Raw genomic sequence first — 19,185 nt, 5'->3', positions numbered from 1 at the left:
GAGGGAGAATGAGACGACAAGGTGGAGGCAGAAAGGAGCTCAAGCCAGGGTGAGGGAGAACGCACACGGGGAGAGAGCCAGAGAAACAAGACAGCGGGGAGAGGGAATGCCTGGCCAGCAGCAAGCCGGAGCAGGTAGACTGAGTCACCAGCTCGGTCTGGCAGGCACAGAGCCGCAGGGGTGGGTGGGTGGGGTGGGGTGGGACAGGAGACTTGGCCCGGAAGGGGCAGAACTGTGTGAGGCCACGGGGGAGGCAGCCGTGGACGGGCCCCTTCAGGTTTCTGCTCTGCCCACCGGGGGCCTTGGTGCCACAGTGGCCATGTCCCCCCCTCCACAGGGAGCTGCTTCCTGTGCCTGGTGGACGTGGTGCCCGTGAAGAACGAGGATGGGGCCGTCATCATGTTTATCCTCAACTTCGAGGTGGTGATGGAGAAGGACATGGTGGGGTCCCCGGCCCATGACACCAATCACCGCGGGCCTCCCACCAGCTGGCTGGCCCCAGGTAAGTGTAGCCACACGCGGACTGGTGCAGGAACAACGAGCTCTCCCTTTTCCGGGGCCACGAGGCTACCCAGGGCCACTGACCTGCAGGAAGGAATGTGTGTGGGGTCCCTTCGGAGGGTACTGAGGACATGGCCTAGTCTCATCTGGCTCAAAATGAACAGACAGAGACCGAGTGACAGAGCCGCAGGTCCTTGGGGCAAGATTGGACCTGGTGTCCTGGCTTTACCTGCGCGGGTTTCCAGCACAGCGCCCTCTGGGTGTGGTCCTCTCTGCAGCCCAGGGTCAGGGCATTCACCCCTCGGAGCCGCTCCCTTGCTCATCAGAAGGCCCCGTCTCTCAGGGACTCAGATGTCTTCCTGGGGAACTTCTGCCCTGGTCCCTGTCCCTGGTGTGGCCGGGGCTAGTTGAGGAGAGAATGTGAGGGGAATGCTCACCGTGGCTGAGACGTGGAGCCCTCACCTCCTCCCCCGGTGACTCAGGCTGACTCCTTTCCTCCCCGACGTGGCCTCTTTGGGTTTAAGTCTAATTTGCCCTTTAGAGTCGTGGCAAAAGAGTCCACCTCGCGGTCTCTCGAGCTCTGAACTGGCAGTGTTGCCGCTGGGGCCATCCGCAAGTTGGCAGGGTCTGGCAAGAAGGCCTGCGTGGCTGCCCCGGTGGAGGCAGGCCCACCAGGTGCTGTGCGGCCTCGGCCAGCCACGCAGGGCGCTATGCCTGTTCCCTGGGTAAGGGGCCATGTTGCCCGCAGTGCAGTGGCGGCACCCACGGTTTGTGTAGAGCCCACTGGGGTATGTGGCCCAAGAAATAGTTTGTTATTCTCAGAGCCTTGGGTAAGGTTGGGTCCTGGAATTTTCTGAGATGAGTGGAAGCCGCTGTCAGGCTCCCACTCCCCACCTTCCCTTCTGTTTGGCCGGGGCTCCGGCTCCGGGGCCTGCCCTCTTGGCGCTGCTCCTGTCCCCCAGCCAGACGGCTCCCTTCTCCCCACAGGCCGCGCCAAGACCTTCCGCCTGAAGCTGCCCGCCATGCTGGCGCTAACGGCCCGGGAGCCCGCGGGGCGGGGCCGCACGGGCGGCGCGGGGGCCGCGGGGGCCGTGGTGGTGGACGTGGACCTGGACCTGACGCCCGCGGCGCCCGGCAGCGAGGCGCTGGCCCTGGACGAGGCCCTGGACAACCACGTGGCCGGGCTCCGGCCCGCGGAGGAGCAACGCGCGCTGGTGGCCCCCGGCTCCCCGCCCTCCCGCGAGCCAGGCCCGCACCCACCGCCCCAGGCGCAGGGCCTCAACCCCGAGGCCTCGGGCTCCCCCTGCAGCCTGGCCCGGACTCGCTCCCGGGAGAGCTGCGCCAGCGTGCGCCGGGCCTCCTCCGCCGACGACATCGAGGCCATGCGCGCGGGGGTGCTGCCCCCGCCCCCGCGCCACGCCAGCACCGGTGAGGGCACCTCCCCACCCGCCGCCGGTGAGAGCCTCTCCCCGCCGCCGCCAGCCTGCCCCGTCCCAGGCCCGCAGCTTCCTGGTCTCCACCGTCCCGGTGCTTGGGGAGGGAAAGCCCTTTAAGCGCTGGTGGAATCCCACCCAACGCCCATCCATCGCGGTTCATTCGTGCTCACTCAGAGTCTGCTCGGCCCACGAAGCTGGCTCCCGCTCGGGGTCCTGGAGCAGGGATGGCCTGGGGGGGTCTGAAGGGCACGACAGCATCGGGGTCCCTGTCCCTACCTGGCCCTCTGGCCGGGTCACAGTGCCCTTGAACAGAGCCGAGGGAGGCACCTCCTCCGCTGTCTCCTAGCTGCTCACCGTGCGCTTCCCTCAAGTGGGGAGGAGTCTGGCCTGTTTCTCAGCGACTCTGCCCCAGCTCTTGAGCTGGCTTCCATGACACACTGACCCCCATGGCCTGGCTCCTGCAGGCCTGGCCTCCACCACCGTGTCATGCCGGCCCCTGCCTGCCACCCACACCCCACTCTCCCTTCACCCCAGGGCCATGCACCCTCTGCCTGCCACCCACACCCCACTCTCCCTCCACCCCAGGGCCATGCACCCCCTGCCTGCCAGCCTGGCTCCCCCTCTCCCCCACCCCAGGGCCATGCACCCCCTGCCTCAACCCATACCCCACTCTCCCTCCACCTCAGGAGCCATGCACCCCCTGCCTGCCACCCTGGCTCCTCCTTTTCCCCACCCCAGGGCTATGCACCCCCTGCCTGTCAGCCACACCCCACTCTCCCCCCACCCCAGGGCCATGCACCCCCTGCCTGCCACCCTGGCTCCCCCTTCCCCCCACCCCAGGGCCATGCACCCCTGCCTGCCAGCCTGGCTCTCCCTTCCCCCCACCCCAGGGCCATGCACCCCTGCCTGCCAGCCTGACTGCACTTTCCCCCACCCCAGGGGCCATGCACCCCCTGCGCAGCGGCCTGCTTAATTCCACATCAGATTCGGACCTCGTGCGCTACCGCACCATTAGCAAGATCCCCCAAATCACCCTCAACTTTGTGGACCTCAAGGGCGACCCCTTCCTGGCTTCGCCCTCCAGCGACCGGGAGATCATAGCACCCAAGATAAAGGAGCGGACCCACAATGTCACGGAGAAGGTCACCCAGGTAGGTGCCCAGTCCCTGGCTCTCCCCTCAGCTCGGAGGAGCTCAGAAGGGGTGGGTGTGGGCTGTGGTCAAAGGTGGGGCGGGGAGACGGCCTCTTGAGGGTGGGCAGACCTGCTGGCTAGGGGTGGGAGTGGGGGTTTCAGAGCTGGGGTGAGAGGACAGTCTGGGAGGCCCTGGAGAAAGGGAGACTGGAGGGCAGGCGGCCTTGGGACAGGATGGGTACAGAGAACAGGCTGATGGGGCCCAGGGGGACAGTGCAGTTGAGGCTGGGTACCTGAGAGGGTCAGGGTGGGTGGGAGAAGGCAGCCACAGGGGCATGACAGGGTCTGCTCTTAGGGTGTCATGAGGGGAGTGCTGAGGGGAAACCAACAGGAGGCTTTGATTAGAAGGGGCCACAGAGGTCCAAGTTGGGGGTCCTGATTCTTCTAGGCCAAGGTGATGAGCCAGGGAGAGGGTGGGGGCTGGTGCTAGGGGCCAGGGTGGCCTGGAAGTGCCCACCCCTGTTCCCCGGCAAGGCCGGGAGGGGAGGGTATGGTGGTGGGTGTACAGATATGGAGTGACCAAGTCCCTGACTCTGGGGGCCGTCCCAGCACTGCCTGGTGTCAGGGCCAGCCTTGTCTCCTGCCCCCTCCCGGCAGCAAGATGGCCTGCGTCACCCTCACTGCCCAGTCCATTCCAGATCCTTCCTCAAGTCCTGGCAGAGGGTGAGAAGCCTGGGACAGGGGGCTCCTGTCCCTTGCCCGCCATGCCTCCATCCCGTGGCTGCCTCCTGCCCTTCCACAGTGACTCCCCTAGTTGGCCTGCGTGAGAGAGCCGCCAGCACCGGCCTGCTCAGCCCTCCTCCTGGCCCTGCTCCCACTGCCTCTGGCTCTCTGGGTCCCTGCCAGGTCTCCAGCCCCTTGGCCTTGAGTCCAGAATGTTCCCCTACACCCCAGGCCCCTTATCTGGCTGCCTTTCCCTCTCCCCTCTGGCCCCTGGCTCTCTTGTTCCCACCTGGAGCCCTGTTCCTGGCACACAGCGTGCGCTTCTGTGTACTTGTGGTCTGTGCGTGTGCGTCTGTCTGTGTGTCCGGTGTTCCTGGCTCTGCCCGTCTCTCCATCTCTGGCCGTCTGTCTGACTGGCTGGCTGGGTACTGGACTGGCGGGGCGGGGGTGTTGGGGAGACCATTAATCTGTGGTGACAGGCCGGGCTGCTGGGGGAGGGGAGGGGTGCGGGCTGCAGGAGCGGCTGCAGCAGGAGCCCAGAGCGGCTGCGGGGGAGGGGGCCGCTGGCCGGGCGGCGGGGTGGGGGTGGGGACAGGGAGGAGGAGGGGCGGGCCGAGGAGCCGAGGTTCTGACCGCGGAGCCGCGGCTGGGCTGGCGGCGGGCAGAGCGCAGCACCCTGGCAGCCGGGCCTGTACCAGGGGGCCATGGGCAGCCTGAGCCAGGCGGGCTGCTGTCCACGCTCGCTGCCAGGGTGACCCCGGCCCTGGGGCCCAGCCCAGCAACCCTGGCTTCATTCCAGAGGCTGCCCTGGGAGACAGGCCGCCCGTCTCTGGGGCGCAGCCTGGGCTGGGACTGCTGCTGGGGCGCAGGTGAGGCGCTGGCTGGGCTCTCGGGCCCCAGGGCAGGCAGGCTGGGGGGAGCCCAGTCCTCCATGGCGGCCTCCGCCAGGAAGGCGAGCAGGACTGGGGCTCTGCAGCCCAGGGTCCAGAAAGGCCGGGTCAGGCGGGCCGTGCGCATCTCCAGCCTGGTGGCCCAGGAGGTAGGTGACCCCCAGCCCCTCCCTCCCCCTTCCAGGTCGGGCACTGATTCAGGATGCAGCCCAGAGGACTCTGGCTCCAGGCCAGAGAGAGCTTCTGAGAAGCAGGACAGTTTGGGGAGCCAGAGGGTCGGCAGCCCTGCTCATCCCACTCCTGGCTCCAGGTCGCTCTTCCCAGGCCTGCTGGGCCCGGCAGACAGTATTTTTTCTTGCCAGGACTCTCCCCTCTGAGGGCTCCCGGGGCCCACACTCTTCTAGCTCAATGCTCCGGGAGGGGAGGAAGGCGGGGAATGAAATGGGTGCCCAGAGAGGATGGGAGGCGGAGGAGAGGAGCTTGTCCCCCGCCCACCACATTTCCCGCAGTGGGCAGCGGCCAGGCCTGGCCTGGGAGCCGTGGGCTCCACTGCTCCTTCCCCACGTGCTGGGGGCGGACCAGTGGTGCTGAGGGAGGCGCGGGCTGCTTCCGTGGTCCAGGCTTTGGGGCTGGAGTCTGAGGAGGGCGGGGTCAGAGGACAGTGGATGCTGCTGAGGGTAGCTGAACTGAGGCACCTGGCTCACCTGGCACAGCCTGAGCTGCCCGTGGTCCCCTAGGCTGATGACCCTGTAGGTACCTTCTGAGAGCCACCTTTCCGTCCCGTGTCAGAGAGCCTGGAGCAAGCTGGGGAGGGGGGCAGAGGGGGTGTTGGAGGTGGCTCAAGGGTGAGTCTGAGGATCCCACCGCTGCCCCCACCACCTGGCAACACTCTCTGCTTTGGCTCATGTGCTCCTCCCAGCCGTGGACAGGTATGGGGAGAACCCTTCCCACCCACGGGTGAGGATCCGGGGTTTGGCTTAAGTGGGCTTCCGTATTCTGTGGGTCAAAGGAAGTTACACCCCTGGCCCAAGGCCATACAGTACAGTGGTTGCAGAGCTGGGCCTGGCTCCCGAGAGATGAGGTCTGCAGGTCCAGGTCTTGTGTCCAGGCTTGCCCTGTGAGTATGCGTGTGTGTGTGCACGTGTGTGCGCGCGTGTGTGCATGTGTGTGTGTTAGGGTGGTGTTGGTCCTGCTATGGGCAGACCTCAGGGACCGGATCTCTGTTATCAGGTGTGGTTTTGCCTCTAAGGCACTTGGAGGAGACCTATGGGGGGGGTGTGGGGGGGAGCAGGCAGTTACCTTTTACTGTCCCTTGTCTGCAGGGGCCCTGGTCAGTTCCTTTTTCTCAATCCCCACTTGACCCTGGAAAGGCCACTGCCCCATGCTCTCTGCCTCAAGGAGCAGGCAGCTTGGGCTGAAGGCAGGGCAGAGTGGGGACCTGAAGTCACACGCTCCCTCCCCTGCTCTAGGCCCCAGCTGCTCCTTCCACCCGTCGTGTGCCTTTGGAGCCCTGTGGCCAGCCCAGGTGGACAAACCCCTAACTATTGCCTGTCAGAACTTCCAGTTACTTCTAAGGCGATGTTCTCCAAACAGCCCCTTTGGTGAGGGTGAGGGTGGGCCCAGGGGATCCCCAGCTTGAATGTGAGTAGGACTCTTTGAGGCTCCACCCACCATGGCCCTCCCCAGAGGCCTGAGGACAGAGTGGGAGGGGGTGGGGGGTGGGAGGGACTCTGGCAGTCTGTGCTACAGCAGCAGGGCTGGCAACCTTGGCTCTCAGGGTGGGCCAGGCCTGGAGAGCTTGGGGAGGGGGCTCCTGGGTTGAGTCAAATGTCTGTGAGAGAGGATTCTCAGGGGCAGGGGGAGGCCATAGGGAGACACACAGAGGCTCCTGGGACAGGGGGAAGCTGGCCTCGGCTCTTCCTAGTTTGGCTTGGGGAGAGAGTGGCGTGCTACTGCCACCTGGTCTGGGTGGTGAGCTGCCTCTGCCTGACGGACGTTGTGGGGCAGGATGTGAAGGTGAGCCTCTGCTGGCTGTGTACGCCACTTCTGGACGTCTACCCGTGTGCACGTCCCTCTGTGTACATGTAGGCACGTCTATGCTGGGTTAGGTCGTCTGCGTGCCTTTGTAGGAGTGTGAGGGGCTGCCCTGGGCCAGGGGAGAGGGGGCTGCAGGAGTAGGGGTGGGGTGTTTTAGTCTCTCTCCCCCGGGGGCCAAGGGGCCTGAGTCTAGATGGCTGCTATCCTTGGACCAGTGGCATGGACGGAGGCCATGGTGTGTGTGTGTGGGTGTATGTGTGTGTGGGGCTGTTGGGGAGATGTGGGCAAGATCGATGGATGGGAGCACACCCCCAGGCAGGGGTCTGTGTTGCTGGTGGGAGCCATTCTGGGCGTTACTGCAGGTGCCCTGGACTTGGAGCCAGCTAGGGGTCCCCTGTGTGGCATGGGGAACTGGAGTGCCCAGATTGAGGGGTGGTCAGTGGCTGTGGCCACTTGGCCGAGGGGCGGGCATTCTGATCAAAACATTTTGGCCTCCCTCCTTCCTCTGCTTGGCCTCTTCTCTGGAGGCTCCAACAGTGTCACCTGCTCCCATCCTGGAGGTCCCATGGCCTGTCTTCCCCTCTCCCGACTCCAGTTGGACACCACCCCCTCACCGCCACCTTCCCTACCTGCCCAGGTCCTATCGCTGGGGGCGGACGTGCTGCCAGAGTACAAGCTGCAGGCGCCGCGCATCCACCGCTGGACCATCCTGCACTACAGCCCCTTCAAGGCCGTGTGGGACTGGCTCATCCTGCTGCTGGTCATCTACACGGCCGTCTTCACGCCCTACTCAGCCGCCTTCCTGCTGAAGGAGACGGAGGAGGGCCCGGTGGCCCCTGACTGCGGCTATGCCTGCCAGCCCCTGGCCGTGGTGGACCTCATTGTGGACATCATGTTCATCGTGGACATCCTCATCAACTTCCGGACCACCTACGTCAATGCCAACGAGGAGGTGGTCAGCCACCCGCGCCGCATCGCCGTCCATTACTTCAAGGGCTGGTTCCTCATCGACATGGTGGCCGCCATCCCCTTCGACCTGCTCATCTTTGGCTCTGGCTCGGAGGAGGTGGGTTGGTAGGGAGGCCGGGGAGGGGAGGAGACCAGAGGCTTCTGGAGGGTGTGGGAGAAGGGTAAGGAGATGGTGGGGTGAAGGGTGGCTAGAAAGAGGGCTGCAGGGGCCTGGAGGCTGCCCTAGCTGGCTCTTGCCAGTCCCTGTCTACCCCAGCCACTCGCCAGGTGCAGAGGTCCAGAGGGAGTGCTTTTTTCTCATTTGTCTATCCCAAGAGGCCACTTCTTCTAATTCACATACAAGTGCCCTGGAAGCTAGTGGGACCTCTGGCCAGGCTCCTTAGGGTGGGTGCTGCACCTTTCCAAGCCTCAGTTTCCTCATTCTCACCGTGGGGGCCATGAACCCTTTGTCCCAAAGCTAGCGCCAAGATTAACGGGACACTGTGCTGGGCTCAGTGCGTGGGAGGTGCTTCAACTTTTAGGAGGACGTTCTGGGAGGAAGTCTTCAGGGACCTTTCCTCTGATGTCCCCTGAGGGCTGCGGTGGCCCCACTTTTCATTGGCCCACGTGGAATATCTCCCCCACCCCAGCTCATCGGGCTGCTGAAGACGGCGCGGCTGCTGCGGCTGGTGCGCGTGGCCCGGAAGCTGGACCGCTACTCGGAGTACGGGGCAGCCGTGCTCTTCCTGCTCATGTGCACCTTCGCGCTCATCGCGCACTGGCTGGCCTGCATCTGGTACGCCATCGGCAACATGGAGCAGCCGCATGTGAACTCCCGCATCGGCTGGCTGTACAACCTGGGTGACCAGATTGGCAAGCCCTACAACAGCAGTGGCCTGGGCGGCCCCTCCATCAAGGACAAGTACGTCACGGCCCTCTACTTCACCTTCAGCAGCCTCACCAGCGTGGGGTTTGGCAACGTCTCCCCCAACACCAACTCAGAGAAGATCTTCTCCATCTGCGTCATGCTCATTGGCTGTGAGTGTGCGCTGGGTGTGGGAAGAGCCCCAGGTGGAGGAAAGGGTAGATGCTGGAGGGGCCCACTAGGGCCCTGGGCCTTGGAGACTCCAGGACCACTATCGTGGTGTGTTTGGGGGCTGGGACACTGGGGTAGGGGCGCAGGCAGAGCCCAGGGCATGCAGGCCTGGGCTTCTGTGTTTGTGACTCTCGCGAGTATGCTCACATGGAGACGTGACTGCATGTGTCCTTGACTGGTGCAGGGGCGGGCAGGTTCCTTGGATGCTGACAGCCCCACTCACCCCCGCCCCCAGCCCTCATGTACGCCAGCATCTTTGGCAACGTGTCGGCCATCATCCAGCGGCTGTACTCGGGCACAGCCCGCTACCACACGCAGATGCTCCGGGTGCGTGAGTTCATCCGCTTCCACCAGATCCCCAACCCACTGCGCCAGCGCCTGGAGGAGTACTTCCAGCACGCCTGGTCCTACACCAACGGCATCGACATGAACGCGGTGAGGCCCCTGGCTTCAAGAAGGCGGTTGGCGGGCTGGAGGGAGCGGAGTGGCGGTGGGAACGCCTCTAGGTGCAGTGATCACACTCACGCTCTGTGGTTCAGGTGGGCACGGCTAGTGCTTAGAAAGGCCCTGGGAGGTAGGTCCCCTCCTTTCGCCCTTGGAGCGCATTTACTGGGAGAGCTCTCACTTTGGAGCAGGCGGTGACCAGCCCCTTTATGAAGGCCATTGTGGTTAATCCTTACAACAGCCCTGCCCGGAACTGGTCTCCCACCGAACACATAAGCAAATGGGGGCCTAGGGCAATGAGATGGGTCCTCAAGGGTGCCTAGTTAGAAGGAGTAGAGCTGGAATTGGCACCCACGACTTTCCCCCAAACCGGACCCTGATGCTCCTCCCTGGATCTCTGGGTGGGGGTGAGGTGGGGGTCCCAGGAGTGCCGCGTTGAGCTGGCCCTGCCCCCAGGTGCTGAAGGGCTTCCCGGAGTGCCTGCAGGCCGACATCTGCCTGCACCTGAACCGCTCGCTGCTGCAGCACTGCAAGCCCTTCCGCGGGGCCACCAAAGGCTGCCTGCGGGCCCTGGCCATGAAGTTCAAGACGACACATGCGCCACCAGGGGACACGCTGGTGCACGCGGGGGACCTGCTCACCGCCCTCTATTTCATCTCCCGGGGCTCCATCGAGATCTTGCGGGGTGACATCGTCGTGGCCATCCTGGGTACGGTGGGGACTGGGCGCTGCGCCGGAATGTCTGCCAAGGCCAGGAGAGCTCCGAGCCCTTTGAGGACACAGATGTGGGGGTCTGTGGACCAGGCACTGCTAACAGGGACCTTGGGCTCCTTTAATTCACCCAAGCTCAGGCCCCAGGGGGCAGCAGAGAGGAGACCCGCAGCGGGGAGGGTTGCTGAACTCTGAGGGTTCCCAGACTCTGTTCCCCTTCAGGAGCTCCCCACAGGCAGCGACACCTGGCTTCCTCAGAGTACAGCAAAGCCTGCTCCGGGGTGGGCAGTGGAGGCAGGCTATGCATCTGATTTTACTAAGGAAATGTACTAAGTCTCTGCAGCCTCACGTTATGCAGCCAGGCCCAGCACAGTCAGCAAAGCAAAGGGAGTCCTGCCCCTCTGCCCCTCGCCCCTTCCTGGCACCTGTACACCCGGGCAGGTGTGCCTGGGCAGGGGACCTCCTGCCTTCTTCCTGTTCTTTCCTTGTCACGGAGGGCCACTTTAGATTTTTAGTTCACAAACACCCCCAAACACACCCGAAACCGGTTTCTCTACACAACACTCAGCCTTACTAGGTGTTTGCCGTGCTGTGCTGTGCTAAGCTAGGCTGGCCTATCTTCTTTCAGTAAACACAATGTGGGCCTTGAGTCCCTACTGTGTTCTGATCTGCAGTCTGAAAAACAGTGATGAGGGTGCAGTGACTGGCCAGGGAGGTTTGGAACCTGGGTTTCAGGGGGAGAAGTGGAGTAAGAACCTAAGGAAGCCTGGGCCGTGGGCACAGCGGGGCATCCGGCTGGTCCTGCTGGCTGGTTCCAGGTGTTGCGAGGCAGGGGGAGCCGAGACAGGGAGAGCCGGACTCCTACCTTCACCGGCCAGGCACTGCTGGGAGCTGAGGGAGGAGGGGGCTGGCTGATAGGTCTCTGGCTCTGTGGGCTGGGGGCTGGGTGTGGAAATGGGTGAGAATTAGGGAAGACAGGTGCCTGCTGTTTTTGCTGCTGCCCCAGGGCTGAGTCCCCCCTCCATGGCCTCCAGGAAAGAATGACATTTTTGGAGAGCCTCTGAACCTCTACGCGAGGCCTGGCAAGTCTAACGGGGACGTGCGGGCCCTCACCTACTGCGACCTGCACAAGATCCATCGGGACGACCTGTTGGAGGTGCTGGACATGTACCCCGAGTTCTCCGACCACTTCTGGTCCAGCCTGGAGATCACATTCAACCTGCGAGACGTGAGTGGGCTGCCCCTGCAGGCTGCGCCCGGGGGGCTGCCCTTCAGCTGCCTGACCTCCTGGGCCTGCTGCCCCGCCTGTCACACGGTATAGAGTCTGACCAGGATGTGAAAACCCAGCCTCCGCCCTTGTCCTGAGGCAGAGGTCACAGCACTGCCCCCCATCTCCGTTAATGAGGGGTTTGAGCCTGACCCCGGGCAGGGTGGGTGGCGTGGAAGGGCCCTGACACCTGCCTTGGTTCCAGACCAACATGATCCCCGGCTCTCCCGGCAGCACGGAGCTGGAGGGTGGCTTCAACCGGCAACGCAAGCGCAAGCTGTCTTTCCGCAGGCGCACCGACAAGGGTGAGGTGGGGGAGGGGCAGGCGGGTCCTGTGGAGGAGGGGACAGGGTGGAGGGGGGGGCGTGGGCAGGGTCCAGGCAGGCAGATGGAGGGCTGAGGGTGGGTCCAGGTGACAAGGAGGGCAGAGCTCGGGGTCCAGTAGTGTCGCTCTGTTCAGGCTCCACCGACATTCCTGCCTCTACCTTCCGTGCTCCCTACTCCTCACCTTAACTGTCCAAACTTAGCCCGACTTTTCAGGCCACTTGAACTGTCACCTCCTCCAGGAAGCCCTCTGCCCTCACAGCAGGGGCGCGCCTGAGCTTCTTTGGTCCTCCCAGGGCTGGTGTCTGGGTGGATGCTCCTTGAACTGATGAGGGGAGAAGAGACAGGACAAAGGAGAGCAGAGGGGCAGGACCTGGGCTGAGGGCCCGAGGACCCAGAGAGGCCCGCCCAGCGTGGCCGCTGCCCATCTTAGGCAGCCAGCAGCTGGAGAGGACCTGGGCCTGTTGCCTGGGGGTGGCCTGCCACAGCCCTCTTCCGGGCCTGCTCTGGTTCCCTCCCCCCCTTTCCCGCCTCTCCACTCTGATTTCCTCCATGCCTCCTGCCCTCTCTGAGGCCCGTTCTCTGTTTCCGACAGACCCGGAGCAGCCAGGGGAGGTGTCGGCCTTGGGGCCAGGCCGGGTGGGGGCAGCGCCTAGTGGCCGGGGTCGGCCAGGGGGGCCATGGGGGGAGAGCCCGTCCAGTGGCCCCTCCAGCCCTGAGAGCAGTGACGACGAAGGCCCAGGCCGCAGCTCCAGCCCCCTCCGCCTGGTGCCCTTCTCCAGCCCCAGGCCCCCTGCAGAGCTGCCGGGCGGGGAGCCCCTGACTGAGGACTGTGAGAAGAGCAGTGACACTTGTAACCCACTGTCAGGTAGGGCGCGGGCTGAGAGGGGAAGGGGGGGCGTGGCGTCTGTCCTGGTCTCCCTCACCCAGCTCTCTGGCTCCAGGGGCCTTCTCGGGAGTGTCCAACATCTTCAGCTTCTGGGGGGACAATCGGGGCCGCCAGTACCAGGAGCTGCCTCGATGCCCCGCCCCCGCCCCCAGCCTCCTCAACATCCCTCTTTCCAGCCCCGGCCGGCGGTCCCGGGGTGACGTGGAGAGCAGGCTGGATGCTCTCCAGAGGCAGCTCAACAGGTGAGGGCAGCCCCTGGGGTCCAGTCGAGCGCCAGCGGTGTGTTGGGGGGTGGGGGAGCCTGTGAGTTGTGCGGTGCGGGATATTGCAGTGTGATCTCCGGGTTCCTGGCTGTATTGTACAGAGACTGGAGAGTGTGCTCTGTGTCCAGGCCTGCCCGAGGGTCCCATCCAGAGCTGAGCCAGGGGCTGACACACCTGGGGTTGACCAGCTGGCCCATCAAGAGTGTCTCAAAGTCATAGTTTCTGGTATTCCCACTTCCCTGAGACCCAGAGCATCCTCCTTCTTGCCCCAGGCTGGAGACCCGGCTCAGTGCAGACATGGCCACCATCCTGCAGCTGCTACAAAGGCAGATGACGCTGGTCCCGCCCACCTACAGTGCTGTGACCACTCCCGGCCCCGGCCCCACCTCTACCTGCCCTCTGCTGCCTGTCAGCCCCATCCCCACCCTCACCCAGTACTCCCTTTCTCAGGTGAGTTCCAAACCCCCTTCCGCCACGGCACCACAGCCCTGCTTTCCTGAGCCAATGCCGCCCAAACCTGCTTTGCTGCCCTTTCTGCTTAGCCATGGGCCCCAGCCTCTCCCAGACTGTGCTCCGAAAGGAGGGCAGCCCCAGGAGCTGTGGGCACAAGGCAAAGCAGCAGAGCCCCCAAACCAAGGTCCCCAGGCAGCGGGGCAGAGGCACGAGCAGGCTGAGTGGTGTGGGCTCCATGCCACTGGAGGCCCGATCTGCTCATGATGCCTGTGTGGTGACCACGAGTGGTCTTCAGGGGATACTAATTGACCCCAAGGCCTGGTATTCGGTGCTGAGTGCCAGCGAGCCCTAGGGACAGGGTCCTAGGTCTCTGGTGTGAAGGGCACCCCCAGACCTGACTGTTGCAGCCAGTGGCTGTCACACTGGCTGCCTTGCAGGGTTGTCCTGAGGGCTTTGGCTAGTTCCTAGGGTCGCATTCTGGCCCCATTTTCCTCCTCCTGCTGGAGATGGTCCTCTCCTGAATGGCCTCCTAACCAGACAGCTGTGTCTGGGCCCCTCTGGCCGCCAGAGGCGGCCTGGGATCTGCCCTTTCTTTTGGCATCTGCCCCCCCCCCCCGCCCCCGTGGCCCCCCCCCGCCCCCGGGGTTCTGCTGCCGGCTCCTGTTTTCAGACACAGGGGCCACGCCAGCTAATGTGCCAGTCTCCCTTCACAGCCTCCCCCCAGACCTCACACAGACTCGTCAGCACCCGAAAACCCCTCTGCTGGCCCTGCATGCTCCTGGCCTTCCGCATTTGGTCCCTGAGTTCTTTCTAGATTGGAGGAAGGAACCTTGTTTCTCTTTTAGTCCCAGCTTCTGTCCCAACTCAGGGCCCTTTGTCTTGGGTTGGTTTGGATTCAGCTACCCCGTTCCTGGGGAGTAGCTGTGGCCTTGAGTTCTCCCCTATCAGGGAAGCTCCCACAGCTCCCAGCTGCCCGGTTTGGCTCTTGCCCAGTACATTTCTCTACCGCCATCCTCAGAGCCGCCCTTGTGGTCTGAGTCCTGTGCTGCTCTGTCTGCCTTGGCCCTTCAGCTTGTCCTCTCCAACCCCCCTCTGTCTTCCTGTCCTGTCACCGGCTTCTCCTGATCCTCTCCAAATTCTGACCTCCTCTCTATCCACTTGACTGCATCTCCATTCCCTCCCTCCCCCTCTGAGGGCTCCTTGCCTCTTACACTCTCTGTTCTTTGCAGGTTTCCCAGTTCATGATGTGTGAGGAGCTCCCCCCGGGGGCCCCAGAGCTCCCTCAAGACGGCCCTACTCGAAGACTCTCCCTGCCGGGCCAGCTGGGCGCCCTCACCTCCCAGCCCCTGCACAGACACGGCTCAGACCCAGGCAGTTAGTAGGGCGGCCCAGTGTGGACACGTGGCTCACCTAGGGTTCAGCACACGGCCTGGGCCCCTCCCCTCGGAGGCCCTGCCCAGGAGGCCCTGGCCATGAAGGGGAGAGGAACTCAAAGGGGAGAGGAACTCAAGGCACAGCCCCTCCCCAGCTCTTGGGACCATCTCCTCCTGCAGTGGGAGGGGTAGGGGCAGTGCTGGGCAGTGGACGGGGGTCTGTGGTCCCCCCACTGCTCTGGGGGCAGTAGCTGGTCTAACTGCCTGGAGACACCCCGCCCTAGGCCTTAGGCACCTCAAGGACTTTTCTGCTATTTACTGCTCTTATTGTTAAGGATAATAATTAAGGATCATATGAATAATTAATGAAGATGCTGATGACTATGAATAATAAATAATTATCCTGAATTGACTCCAGTGGTGTTGGGAGGGCGTGGCATCAGCATGCAGTAGCCTGTGTTCACGTTCACATGTCCGTGCGCACTGGCCTCTGCAGGAATGCACATGCTGGGCCTGCGGGGACTGCCTCGCCGTCTGAGTGTGGGGGATGTGCGGTGGTGGGTATCCCTGGGGCTGACACAGGTCACTGCCAGGGTTTCCTGCCTCCATGGGGCCCTGGGTTGAGGGAAGCAAAGAACCACCTGAGCTGTTTGAATGTAGAGGCAGTCTTAATGGGATGCAGTCCTAATGGGATGCAGGCCTAATGGGATGGAGTCCTAATGGGATGGAGTCCTAATGGGATGCAGGCCTGGGTCCAGCCTCTCCAGGTCATGTTGCTTTGCTGCCTGGTACTGGTTCCCAAAGCCCGCCCCACACTGACCACTAATGCAGCCATGCTCTTGTCTTCTACACAGTTCATAAACCCAGTCATGCTGACTGTAACCTGCAGCTGGATTTGGCCTAAGTCTTGGCCCATAACCCCTAAACCCTCAACTTGGCCTTATCTTGACCTTAATCCAGATTCTCATGGACCCCATATATGCCAACCCCCCTCTGGGCACACTGGTTTCCTAGCCCTGACTAGAGCTCCCCTGGTGTCTGGCTGCAGGTGGGCTCTCCTTGATCACCTGATCACCTGTGATCCTTGATCACAGATGAGCTGCCGAAAGAGGGTGGCTCATTCCCATTATTGGGGTGACAAGTCAGAACATGTCCTGGGGCTAGTGAAGGGTGGTGTCCTCACATGTGCTCGTGTGGGTGGGCAGGTGCGTGTGGGCTGCTGGTCCCGAAAGGACACCCAGTCTCCCTGAGGAGCAAGCGCATTAGCCAGCTCTGCTGGTGGGTGAAGGTGCTGCCAAAGGACTCCAGAGCCCACCTAATCCCACAATCCTGACCCTGTGAGGTGACTTTGTTAACCTTGATTAAAAGTCAAACTCGGCCATTGTCACTCCCTGGGATGGGGGGTGCTGGGAGGAGAGACCAGGTCTCTGAGCAGCCTGGAGGGGTCTTTGCTGTATCCAGGGCAGATAGGAGAGAGGGAAAGAATTTCTCTTGCCCAGGGCAAAGAGACAGGAGAAGTATGAGACCCTGGGTCAGGGTAGAGGGGGCGGCAGAGAGAGGTGGGCCAGGCAGAAAGGGTGACAGTAGCCTGTGAGCCTGGGAGAAGGGATGCCTAAGGGGCAACTGATGCCTGAGTCTCAGGAAGAGAGAAAGGAGGAGGTGGGCCCCACTAACTGCCTGGGGCCCACCATGCAGCCACTGTGCATCCTAGGACAGCTCCGGTCAGACAAATGTGCTGTTCCCTCTGCTGGCCTTCAGGCAATGAGATGTGGGCTGTCAGCTCCGTGAGGCGGAGGTGCAATGCCTGCCACCGGAACATGCTCAGCTGAATGAATGAATGAATGAATGAATGGATGAATGCAAGCAGCACCCTCCTGCCTGGGACAGAGGTCTTTGGGCTGGACAGGCAGGACTGCAGGAGGCCTCACATGGCTGGTGGGAGCAGAGAGGGGCACCTTTCCAGGGCTCTGGTCCCTCAGCCTGGTGACCATATCTCTGCACCAGACCTGCTCCCTGGCCTTCCCTATGACCTGGGATTGCAGAGCCACAAGAACTTTGGTGATGGGGTGGGGCCAGGGTGGTGGTGTAGTCCTCTCCTCTCCCGCAGGGTTGGGGACCAAATTGCTGGGAGACTGTTGTCCAGAGCTGAAGGTTCTCCAAAACCACGAGGGCCAGCGAGGAGGAGTGGGAGGTGGAGGAGCTGTGTTGGGCGAGGAAAGAGTTCCATGTGGTTGCCAGCACCCAGGAAGGGCTGGAACACAGTCAGGGGTTGGGGCTGGAACCAAAGGGACAGGACCAGGCTGCCTCCCCCACCTCCACCTGTGCACCAAGGGCCTGGGAACCGAGTGAGGCCCTGGTGGTGTGTTCCAGCCTCATGACTCAGCCACCGCCCGCCTCCAGGTGCAAGCGCCGCACCTGTCCTTACCTGGACTCCTGCCCCTACTCAGCCCAGGCAGCCCAGCTCTCACATTTCATTGACAAATAGGAGGAACTGATACTCAACACACCTTTTGTGGCCAGTGTTATTCCTATTGTCTGAAACCAAAGGCTGAGGCTGCACCCAAGGATGCAGGAAGTTGCCTGAGCCCACAGCTTCTGAGAACGGAGCTGTAGTGAACCAGGTGGTCTGAACCACCACCTGCTGGCTTAACCCTTGCTCACACGGCTTCCCTTGCTCAAGGGGCAGTGACTAGGAGATCATTGCAACATTTTGGGACTTCTAGAACCTTCTCTCCCCTGCAGACTTTTGTACTTCTGCTCCTTTTTCTGGAGCACCCTTTGCCTGGTGAATTCCTGTTGGTCCTCATGGGACTCTTCTAGGAAAGGCTCAGAGCTCCCCTCAGTTGGGCTGGGAGCTCCACTGTGCAACCTCCCCACTCTCTGCTCTCTCCACCCCACTCTCAGTACACTGGACTGCTGGATCTGGGGGCCTCATTGCCTCTGTGCTACACTCTGTCCCCACCAGAGCCAAACACAGTGGCTCCCCAAGAGTAGGCACTCAGCAATTTACTAAATGCATTTGGATTAGGATTAGTAGTAACATCCTTAACATCAAAAGGTACTTGACAATAAACCACATCAAAATGACAACTAAAATACAGAACAACCATCATTCAAAACTGCCTGTAAGCTGGCTGAATGGAAGTCCTGCAACTAGAAGAAAGCACACTGAGACCGGTAGGAGGGGTGGAGGCATGGAATGGGCTGGCCTGACAACCGCGTGTGCCAGTTTTTTAATTGGGAGGGAAATTGTCTCTAAGGAGGCTGCCTATGAGGAGCAAGGGGTTTCAGCCTGACACCAGCCCCCCAGCCCATGGTTCCAGAGCTGGGAAGAAAAGTCCCTGCAAGTTTGGGCTGTAAAAACCAGCTGGGATGTGACTGAGTGACACAGAGCCTGCTGGAGACCTCGGTGTTCCATTTAAAGGGCTGGTGAACATGCTTACTCGAATCCCAGCACCGGGTGGCTTTGGGGGACCCAGACACATATGGGAAGGAACTGGACTGTCTGGCATAGGGGCAGAAACTCCAGGGTGGCTTTCTCCCAGACAGGGGTGCTTGCAGGAGTCATTGTTCCTGTGCCAGGACCTTCCCCATCACAGGGCTGACTGGCAGCCATATCTGAGTCTCCATCAGCCTGGAGCACACTTTTTGCTCTGCCCTGAGGATTTCTTGAGACCCACCCTATCCAATTTGCAGCACCACCCAAGCTATTTGCAGCAGCTTTTCCATATGAATGGCTGGTCCTGGTTCAGGTTCAGGTCCTGGTTTGCTAAAATCTCTCAAACAAGCAGCAGCTGGTGACAGCATGCCCTAAACCTATTAATAAAAGGCATAAGACCTGGTAGTAGGACCGGCCTGCCTTGCTTCACAGCTGGGCCTCACCTGGGCATTTCCAAGCCCAATATAAATATCAAATAGCATCCCTCTGCAGATCCCTCTGTAGCTCCTGATAGGTGGCCCCAGGCAGTGGCTGATTTTGCACCTTCCTGGAGGCCCTAGAGCCAGTGAACCTGTGGACAGCTTCAGACCATATCAGATTACAACTCTACACATCCATAAGCAACACACTCAAGAGGCAAACTCAGTGAGCACTAAAGCCCCACTGAAGCAAGTCCTTCTCCATAAGGGTGTTCCCTGCACAGTAGCTCTTCCACTGTAGTTGCAGCTGGTCCTTAAAGCTAATTGGCCTGGAGGTCAATTCCTCCTAGTGATGCCAACTGCAGTCAAGGCTCAACTACAAGACTGTGCACACAGCCCACACAGGGGCACACCTACAGTGCCCAGCTCAGGTGACTGGGGAGGCTGAGCCACTGAGCCCTAAAGGACACCTACTACACAAGGCCACTCTACCAATTCCAGGAGACATAAAAGCTCTACCTAATACATAGAAACAAGCACAGGGAAGCAGCTAAAATGGGGAGACAAAGAAACATGTCACAAATGAAAGAAATGGAAGGCAGCAAACTACTGAATACAAAGTTCAAAACCATGATTATAAGGTTACTCAAGGATCTTCATGAAAGTTTCAAGGATCTTAGTGAGAATGTTGAAGACATGAAAAAGGACCAGTCAGAAATTAAGCATAATAACTGAAATAAAGAATAATTTACACTGGGTCCCGGGCCCGGGTGAGGCCATGCGCCCCTGGGTCCAGGTGAGGCCACACGCCCCTGGGTCCGGGTGAGGCCACGCGCCTCT

At 61.8% G+C, this 19,185-nt stretch overlaps 1 protein-coding gene across 4 annotated transcripts in view; it reads left to right on the top strand.

The window, feature by feature from the left end:
* The window catches only part of KCNH2 (potassium voltage-gated channel subfamily H member 2), a 32,090-nt gene extending 17,230 nt beyond the window's left edge, over positions 1 to 14,860 (top strand). The window contains exons 3-15 of one of the 4 annotated variants that reach the window (XM_008158773.3): positions 338 to 502; positions 1,489 to 1,929; positions 2,877 to 3,088; positions 7,357 to 7,785; positions 8,318 to 8,705; positions 8,999 to 9,198; positions 9,664 to 9,916; positions 10,953 to 11,146; positions 11,391 to 11,490; positions 12,105 to 12,377; positions 12,454 to 12,640; positions 12,934 to 13,111; positions 14,344 to 14,860. In XM_008158773.3, the coding sequence (XP_008156995.1) occupies positions 338 to 502; positions 1,489 to 1,929; positions 2,877 to 3,088; positions 7,357 to 7,785; positions 8,318 to 8,705; positions 8,999 to 9,198; positions 9,664 to 9,916; positions 10,953 to 11,146; positions 11,391 to 11,490; positions 12,105 to 12,377; positions 12,454 to 12,640; positions 12,934 to 13,111; positions 14,344 to 14,493 (3,170 nt within the window). In that variant the 3' untranslated portion in view covers positions 14,494 to 14,860. Of the gene's footprint in view, positions 1 to 337; positions 527 to 1,467; positions 1,957 to 2,876; positions 3,089 to 4,723; positions 4,832 to 7,356; positions 7,786 to 8,317; positions 8,706 to 8,998; positions 9,199 to 9,663; positions 9,917 to 10,952; positions 11,147 to 11,390; positions 11,491 to 12,104; positions 12,378 to 12,453; positions 12,641 to 12,933; positions 13,112 to 14,343 lie in introns of those variants that run through there. The other 3 variants (XM_028135521.2, XM_054726131.1, XM_008158774.3) reach the window with 3 other exon arrangements.
* Positions 14,861 to 19,185: the final 4,325 nt, after the last annotated feature.

This window comes from Eptesicus fuscus, chromosome 14 (assembly GCF_027574615.1).
Source record: "Eptesicus fuscus isolate TK198812 chromosome 14, DD_ASM_mEF_20220401, whole genome shotgun sequence".
In the NCBI taxonomy this organism is placed as follows: Eukaryota; Metazoa; Chordata; class Mammalia; order Chiroptera; family Vespertilionidae; genus Eptesicus; species Eptesicus fuscus.
Note: the sequence above shows the minus strand (reverse complement) of the source record. Positions and strands in the feature narration are given on the sequence as shown.